At 51.7% G+C, this 9,408-nt stretch overlaps 1 protein-coding gene across 1 annotated transcript; it reads left to right on the top strand.

The window, feature by feature from the left end:
- Positions 1-306: 306 nt before the first annotated feature.
- Positions 307-8,077, top strand: KCNMB1 (potassium calcium-activated channel subfamily M regulatory beta subunit 1). Its single transcript, XM_068990743.1, has 3 exons — positions 307-440; positions 1,788-1,959; positions 7,161-8,077. The coding sequence occupies exons 1-3, from the start codon at positions 307-309 to the stop codon at positions 7,428-7,430; spliced, it is 576 nt and encodes a 191-aa protein (XP_068846844.1). The 3' UTR covers positions 7,431-8,077.
- Positions 8,078-9,408: the final 1,331 nt, after the last annotated feature.

Raw genomic sequence — 9,408 nt, 5'->3', positions numbered from 1 at the left:
GCTGAGAACATGTGCATCTTGAGGGCCATTACTGAGCCTGTCACACATTGTGTGACCTTGCGCAAGTCACTTTATCTCTCTGAGCCACAAGTCCTTCATCTGTGGCTAGGGGATGATAATATTTGCCTCTCAGAGCTGGTGGAAGGCTTACATGGGGCCCAAAAGCCCTCTGAGTTTTCCAAGCTCTGCGCTGAAAATAGAGACGATGTTGATGGCTGATCACCCTCTCCTCTCGAGTGTCACTTGTGCTGATTTCGCGTCTGTTTGCCTCTCTGGTCCTAGCAATGTCTGCAGTCCCCAGTGGCCATGGGAAAGAAGCTGGTGATGGCCCAGAAGCGGGGAGAGACTCGGGCCCTCTGCCTGGGAGTGGCCATGGTAGTGGGCGCTGTCATCACCTACTACATCCTGGGCACCACTGTGCTGCCCCTCTATCAGAAAAGGTACCGTACTCCCAGGCCTGCTCCCACCCTCCAGTCTAAGGGTCTGGCATCTATCGTCGTGTTGTGTATCTCAAGTGACAGGGAGCTCACCACTTCAACTATACACACCGTTTCATTTGAGGGCCTTTCTGATAAGTAGGGGGCTTTCCAGGTGGCACCAGTGAGGGGGCCCGCCTGCCAATGCAGGAGACAGAGGTTCGATCCCTGGGTCAGGAAGATCCCCTGGATGAGGGCATGCAACCCACTCCAGTGTTCTTGCCTGGAGAATCCTGTGGATAGAGGAACCTGGCAAGCCATGGTCTATAGTGTCGCAAAGAGTTGGACAAGACTGAAGCGACTTAGCGTGCACAGGTAAGTAGGAAGTGTCTACACTGAGCTAAACTCTGTTCCCCTGGAGCTCTGCTCTGGAATCTCAGAGAATGTCCCATGCCTTTGCTTTCCAACATGTCAACCACATGAGCTTTTAAAGGAAAGACTGGGAAGTTCCTGATCCGTGCTCTAATGAGAATGAATACGCTCCGTTTTCTCAGCCTGATCTTAGGACAAATCTCAGACCCTTGCCTCTGGGCACGTTCCAGCAGCCAACAGCTCCCTTCTGTCTGGCAGTGTCTCCTGCCTGATAGATGGAGATGAGTCACGATTGATTTGCTGGTGTGTGGATGAGCCCGTCAGCCTCTCCGGGGTCTGCTCCTGCCCCATTTTTACGGTGCTTGAGCCTTTCCAGGCCGGAATCCTACCGAGTGAGGCACTGCTCAGCGTGGCCATGTGCCTCCAAGACATTTCCTCCAGGTTCAGCGCCATTCCTCCCATCTTCCCCACCTGGGCACAAATCAAGCTCCTCCTCCATCTGCTTTTTCTAAGGGGAGGGGCATAGATTCTGAAACCATCCAGACCTGACTTCAGAGACTGTGAGCCCTTAGCAAAGTCACTTGACCTCTCTGAGCTTCTCTTCCACTCTCTGCAAGATGAAGATTGTGTGGACAAGGGGTCTGAGGTCTGGCTGCAGACCAGAGTCACTGTGAAGAATGTTGATAACACATCAACCCATCTTAGAAAATCTGATTCACTTGTCCTGGAGTGTGGCTTGGATGTGAGGATCTTTAAATCTAACCAGGGTTTGGGGTGAGCAGTGGGGGCCAGGCTAGTTTATGTAGATATTGGCCAAGAGGCCAAAAAACCGATATTCTGAGTTTATGATAGCTCCCCGGGACCCAGGGACTCGGGGGTCACGCTCCGGCTGCTAACGGCAGATGGGTCTTGGTCCTGAGTCTCTCTAAATGGGTTCGTGCTGGGCGTTCTGTGCCACCCGGGTTCTGAGATGTGTTTGTGTGTGCACGGTCTCCCCAGCGTGTGGACCCAGGAATCCACGTGTCACCTGATTGAGACCAACATCAGGGACCAGGAGGAGCTGGAGGGCAAGAGGGTGCCCCAGTACCCATGCCTGTGGGTCAACGTGTCGTCCGTGGGCCGCTGGGCTGTGCTGTACCACACGGAGGACACTCGGGACCAGAACCACCAGGTACTGACTGGGCGGGGAGTGAGGACGCATCCTTTTAACCCTGGCAGGTGTGTGCTTGTCCCCAGCTGGCTCCCGAATCCCACTCTGAAGGGGAGCAAAGACTGGAGAAAGATAAATCCAGTTGACCAGGGGCCACAGCTGGTCTGAGGCCCAGCCAGTCTTAGCCCTTCTGTGCTGAGTCCAACAGACCTGCCACCGACTGGCTGTGTGACGGGGGCTTGGCCCCGCCAAGCCTCAGTTTCTGTTAATTGAAAATTGAAGTGCTGCTATGAAGTCAAGGACTGTGTATAATGTGCCAATCTTGGTGTTGGCTGGATAGCAGGCACTCAGAGGAAGCAGCTGTAGTGTTCTTATTATTCTATAATGTGGGTCAGATGAGAAGCCAGACCCAGAGCTGAACCCCTGTGACTCCTCGACTCCCCACTCTAGGAGGCCAGAGGCCCAGGTTCAGAGCAATCTTTAGAGGCCAACACTTGCTTCTCAGTGCCCCCCTCACACCTCCTAATCTACCACTGCAGTCCTTTCTGTAGGAAACACAAGCTGACCCATTTTCATTCATTCATTCATTCATTCATTCAACCATCACTTCCTGTGTTAGGGGTTGGGTTCAAGAGAAGAGAGCTCATACACGAACAATACCTAGCAGAGAGGGCCAGTGCCATAGAGAAGAACAGTGAGGTGAAGGTGTCAGAAAGGCACTGGTGTTAAAAATCAGGCAGGTACTGGTCACACAGAAATGCAGAGGTGGGCGTACGTGTCACGAGGACACAGAGAGCAAGGTATGGGGAAGGAAGGCGGGGAGATGCAGCATTCCAACCCCCGCAGAGACAATGCTACAGGGTAGGGTATAGCGAGAAAAAGCTTCAGAGGCAGCTTAGGGTCTGATCCACAGACCAACGTGTGCACCAACGTGTGCAATTAAAATGGGTTTTTTGGGTAGTTTTTCTCTTTTGTTGTTGTTTTTTGAGAGAAGCAAAACTTTAATGAGGAATGCTACATGTTATTGAAGGTAATTAGCTCTCATATTAAAAAACTATTACTGAAAACATTTTACTAAAATTTTTTTTTTTGCTCAAAAGACAGTCTTCAAAGATGTCTGAGAGAAATAGCTTGTACAACACAGTAGGAGAGAAGGAGAGGAGGTTTAATTCCAGCATAAGACACTGACACCACACACGTAGGGAAGCAACCATTTTAGAGAGAATGGGATTGGATGTTTATATTCAATCAGGATTTTTTTTTTTTTTTTCTTTTTTGAGCTCTAACAGCTCAACCGAAGGAAGGAGATTGGGAAGAAAAGACGGGGGAAGGGCTAAGCTCATTCACAATCACCATTTTACAAAACACCACACTGATTCAACCACATGAGACATGGAGGTGAGTTGTAGCTGTGTAGCCCAGCAAATACGTAGAGCAAATGCCAAGGACACAGGGTTGATGTAATAGGCACACGGTTTTAAAGAGACTGGTTCTGTCAGGGTGGTCTCTCATTGACCTGAGCCGGGAAGACATGAAGCTCCTTCACATTTTCATCAAAGGCCAGAGCTTTGCTGGGAACTAAGTTCACTCCAAATAATGCTCCTGGCGCTGGCTTTAACAGGAAGTGAAGTTATTTGCAACTAATAGAATTCACCATTTCCTAGGGGAAGTTCTACTGATTACGAGGGAGTTAAATTCATGCAAACCATAAAGAAAGGGAATACTAATTATATTCTGGCGCTGTACGAGCTGTGTGTCTGTTTTCTGCCAAGGACTACCAAACTGTGGAATTAAAATGTGGTCAGGGAAGCTGGGGCTCCTCACCTCTGGGTGTTAGGTCCTCCTGGGGGTCCTAACAAAACCAGGGTCCTACACCAGACCCACGGAAGCAGAATCTCTGGGCTTTCCAGGTCATTCTAAGTTTCCTTGGGAATTACTGCTGTGAGCAACTGGAGCCTTTAAAAGGTGTGGAGTGCTGGCAGCATGATCGGAGTGATATGGAGGAGTGTGGGGTCCAGTTACTAGGGAGAGAGGTGGGGGTCACCACAACTGGGACAGAGCTGGGACAGAGCTGGGACAAGCATGGATGCTGACAGTCAGAACTTGGCAGCTGATGGGGTGGTAACCGGCAGGGTGCCTGGGGGGATGGTGGGATCGTGAACAGGGCTGGGGGCTCCTGGTGAAGTGGGCCTGGGCAGGCAAGGCGGCCTGGCTGTCCTGTAGTCACTAGCATGACTCAGCCACACCGGATGCAGCTAGGGCCTCCGAACCCGCCTGAATCAGCTCCTCCCAGGACCCCTGCCTCTTCCTTGGCATCCAGGGCCTCCTGATTTATCCCCAGGATCAAGAAGCAAATTTTCAAAGACAAACAGAAGTGGTCACTGGTGCGATGGGAGTTGGGAGCAGGCTGCCAGCTCGGAGGAGCTCGAGGTCAGATCCTCCCCCGAATGGGCTCCCAGCAGCCTGAGGCCTGCCTGCTGGGTTCGGAAGGACAGCACAGCCACCACCACATGTTCAGTCTTTTCTCCCAGAGCACCCAGGTGCCCCAGGAGTGGTGCTGAGGGCAGGCTGCTGCTCTGGTGTGACGGGGGAGGGGCCTTCATGGCTTTGCCATGCAGCAGGGTGGTGTACCAGCTGCTCTTCCCACCTCTGTTCAGCTCTGTGGTGCCAGGACCTGATGCTTCAGGATGGCTGGGTGTCTTCTGGAGTGGCATGTGCAAGGCTGTCTCCCTCCACCTCTATTCTGAGGAAGGAGGTCACCAGCTCACTCTTGGTTTATCTCATGAGATTTAGCCTGAGAGGTTCTAAGCTCCTTTTCACTGTCTGCGCTGAAGACAGTGACACCATGGGGCTTGGGAGAGAGGCTGGATCATTTAAGATCCTTTAGACAACTGGCGCTAATGGTAAAGAACCCGCCTGCCAATCCAGGAGACATAAGAGACGCAGGTTCGATCCCTGAGTCAGGAAGATCCCCTGGAGGAGGGCCTGGCAACCCACTCCATCCTAACTCAATTGGCTAGGTTAACCAAGGTCACAGTCAGTGGCAGTGGGGAGACTCGGGCCAGGCCCTTTCAGCTCAGGATTCAGCATCCACTTGCTGCTAGGACCCTGGGCTTCTCTGGTGGCTCAGATGGTAAAGAATCTGCTTGCAATGCAGGAGACCCGGGTTCCATCCCTGGGTTAAGAAGATCCCCTGGGGAAGAAAATGGCTACTCACTCCAATATTCTTGCCTGGAGAATCCTGTGGACAGAGAAGCCTGGTGAGCTACAGTCCATGGGGTGGCAAGGAGTCAGACACGACTGAGCAACTAAGGCAAGGCTAGGACCTTAGAGTCCCCAGCAAACCTGAATGCCAGATTCCTCGGGAGACAGCGGCTCCCCAGCCTCGGCTGCTCCCTGGCTGGCTGGGGATGTGGGTCTGACCTGGATGCAGCTCCGCCCTCTCTCCAGGCTGTCAGAGCTGCAGCGTAGCCATCTCCTCTACTGCTGGACTGCGTGCTGTCAGGGCAGACAGCCTCGGGGCAGGACCTCACTCAAATCCAGGGAAGAACCCAGGCCTGGGGAGGAGCTGGCCCGACACTGTCTCTCATTTTGACTCGTGTGACATGATTATATAGGGCAGTGGTCCTCAAACCAGTGCCTGAAGGAGTCCCCAGGTTGCTGGACCCTCTCCTCAGAGATTCAGAGTGAGCAGGGGGCCTGTGCTTGTGGCCAGCCCTCCAGGTGGTTTGCTGTGGGGGCTGCGGGGGGACCACCCTTGCTGAGCATGTGCTGGAAGCTCGCATAAGCCACGTGCAGACCTCCCAGGATGGGAGAGAGATAAAGCCAGGATTCTCCTTTCTGCCTTCTCTGCAGAGCTTTCCAGCCAGACCTCATCTTTCCAGGCTGCGAGGTTCCTAATCACAGTGATCAGTGTCAGAATTAAACATATACCAGGCTCTGTCTGCACAAAGCTCTTTTGAATGCATTCTCTTTTTCCTTTGAATCCCAGTGTCACATACCAGCTGGCCATCTTGGGTTTTGCTCACACAGAGTTAGACCTCATAGAAGTTTCAATTCAAATTTTCGCCAATATTTTAAAATTGTGAGAGTCCACATTAAAATCCGGTATTTTGGCCTCTCTTACTGTTTTGGAGGCCTGGCTACAGTCAGCCTTCTGGATGGCACAGCATCCGTTGTCCAGGTGGAGTGATGACTGCCAGGCTGGGTGTGTCTGGCTCTCTCCATCACCCCAGGCCCCACCACGCCCTGACAGTTCCCCCTGGCACCAAGGCGAGTGTGCATCGGCCCCTGTCATCTTATTCCCTCGCTACTTCACTTGCGGGTGTTACCTGTGTGAGCTTTGTAGGCAACTGAGCGTATGGCCTCTGCCCTGGATCCAAATACAGAGCCCACTCAGCCTATGTCTCCCATTGGTCTTCTTAGACAGATAAGTTTGAAGTTCTTTAGCAAACTCCTTTGAAAAAGATACTGCTATTAATCCACTTAAGTGATGAAGACATCAAGGCTCACTGTGTGTGTTAATATCTTAGTCGTGACAACTCTTTGTCACCCCATGGACTATAGGCTGCCAGGTTCCTCTGTCCATGGAATTCACCAGGCAAGGATACTGGAGTGGGTTGCCATTCCCTTCTCCGGGGATCTTCCTGACCCAGGGATGGAACCCAGCTCTCCTGCATTACAAGCAGATTCTTTACCATCTGATCCACCATGGAAGCCCTGTTAAGCAATTAGCCTAAGGTTCCTCAGCGGCTCAGCTGTAAAGAATCTTCCTGCAATGCAGGAGATACGGGTTCGATTCCTGGGGTGGGAAGATCCCCTGGAGGAGCAAATGGCAACCCACTCCAGTATTCTTGCCTGGAGAATCCCATGGATAGAAGAGGCTGGCGGGCTACAGTCCATGCAGTGACACAGGGGTGGACATGACTGAGCAACTGAGCTCTGCATGTGATGGGAGCAGGGCCAGGGCTCCAGCTGGGGTCCCCGCCTCCCAGCGTGCAGTGTGTATCCTGGACAGCTCCAAGGCCACCACCCTCCCAACCAACACCGTGTAGGCATCCCCTCAAACACTGTGTAGGCTGCTGTGTGCAGCCTGCTAAGCTTTGGACAGTCCTGAGTCGACCCAGGCGCGCGAATCCAAAGCTGCTGTTTTCTCTTATTCCACACCAAGCCCTGAGAAACAGGGATTTCAACCCCATGCGTGCTCTCGATTCTCCCCACAGTGTTCCTACATCCCAAGCAGCCTGGACAACTACCAAGTGGCCCGGGCCGACGTGGAGAAGGTCAGAGCCAGGTTTCACGAGCACCAGGATTTCTTCTGCTTCTCCACGACTCGGGAGAATGAGACCAGCGTCCTGTACCGGCGCCTCTATGGGCCCCAGAGCCTCCTCTTCTCTCTCTTCTGGCCCACCTTTCTGCTGACCGGTGGCCTGCTCATCATCGTCATGGTGAAGATCAACCAGTGCCTGTCCATCCTGGCGGCCCAGAGGTAGGTCCACGTGGGCCCATCACCTCTCGGGCTGTTCCCGCTCGTGTCCCGTGCTCCCCCGCCTGCCTTCGCCCCCGCCCCCTCCGGCCTTCTGTCTTCCACTGCACAGATGGTCTTTGGGAAATCCCTTAGTTAAGTCATTTCCTGCTCAAGACTGTTCAATGGCTCCTCTGGACCCAGGAGAACTGAAGGTCAACCTGTGGTGGTTCTCCATCCCTGACCCCACTCAATCCATCCATTTAACTCAAATCTGTTTTCTGCTATTCCACTGTCCACTGGACTGATGCCAGTGATTCTCACTTCTGTGCCCGCTGGGCCCTCCCAGGAAGTGCTCCCCGACAAGCCTCCATTCCTTCTTGGAATTCCGAAGTGAAAATGGTAGCAGCCGCATAGACAGAGCACGTTCATTAGTGGGACATCGCTTGTTTGCAGCAGTCTCAGATCTGTATACATTCTTATACCAATATTAACAAGTACAGGTACAAACTTCCAGTCTTGAAGTCATGGGGATATAACTGCAACATGGTAACAATAATTAGTAATATTTCGCTGCATATTTGAAAGTTGCTAAGAGAGCAGGTCTTAAAAGCTCTCATCATAAGAAAAAAAACTGTCACTGTGTGTGGAGATGGGTGTTAACTAGAAACTTTTCTGGTGATGATTTTGTAATACATACAGATATTGAATCATTTTGTTACACACTTGAAAACTAATATAATCTTGTATATTGATTATACCTCATATACCTTATATACTGATTATACCAAATATATACAACATATATAGGCTATAAGGAAACGATACTAACATATATAAAAAACATTAACAGTGGGATTTATTAATTGTAATTTTCTTCCTTCCTTTTATTTTTTGTACTTTTCTAAATTTTCAACAATAGGCTTGGTTTCACTGTGTTTATTTTTAAACAGAACAGTAACAACAGATGTAATTTTGGAAAAAAGTTTGAAAGGGTGAGCGCCCCATCACCAAACAGATGGAAGTGACCTGGTGGACAGGTTGAACTCCAATCAGATACAGGCTTTTTTTAATATTTATTTTTAATTGGCAGATAATTGCTTTACAGAGTTGTGTTGGTTTCTGCCGTACATCACCATGAATCAGCCATAGGTATACCTAAGACACAGAGTTTTGAGAACACACAAGTTTAAGAATCCTGGACAGAGGGAAAATAAACAGAGATGGGGATTCATGGTTTTCAATGCAGATTAAATACAAGGTACCTGGGACTGCCCTGGTGGTTCAGTGGTTACGCGAGTGGTTAAGCAATGTCAAAGCAGGAGACACAGTTCTGATCCCTGGTATGTGAAGATTCCTTATGCGCTGGGCAACTGAACCTGTTCACCACAACCACTGAGGCTGCTTTCCAGAGCCCATAAGCCAGGACCACTGAGCCCAGGCGCCAGAGCCGGTGCTCACAGCCAGAGAAGGCACTGCAACAGGAAGCCCCTGCGCTGCCCCGGAGAGCAGCCTCCACGCGTTACAGCTAAGGACCTCCACGCGCAGAGATGAAGAGCCCACACAGCCAGAACAAAGGGGAGACACAAGCCACTGGGATGCAAGCCACTGGCCCTGCGGGGGAAGCCGGCCTCAGGCTTGGGAAGGGATGACTGGGGGAATGGCACCCCACTCCAGTGTTCTTGCCTGGAGAATCCCAGGGATGGGGAGCCTGGCGGGCTACCGTCTGTGGGGCTGCACAGAGTCGGACACGACTGAAGCAACTTAGCAGCAGCAGCAGCAACTGGGGGAAGCTGTCATAGATTCACTACCACTACAAAAACTTGTCCTAGAGCAGTCCTTCTCAAAGTGTGGTCCCTGGACCGGCATTCCTGGAGGCTTGTGAGAAAGGCATGCTCCAGGCCCTCCGCCCAGCCCCACTGAGCCGGAGACCTCGAGGCGGTGGGTGGGGAGAGGTTGGTGGGGTAATGAGGAGCTGGGCAGTACTCCGTGTTTTACCAGTGACT

Source organism: Capricornis sumatraensis, chromosome 18 (genome assembly GCF_032405125.1).
Source record: "Capricornis sumatraensis isolate serow.1 chromosome 18, serow.2, whole genome shotgun sequence".
Taxonomy (NCBI): Eukaryota; Metazoa; Chordata; class Mammalia; order Artiodactyla; family Bovidae; genus Capricornis; species Capricornis sumatraensis.
This window is presented reverse-complemented; position numbering and strand designations above follow the sequence as displayed.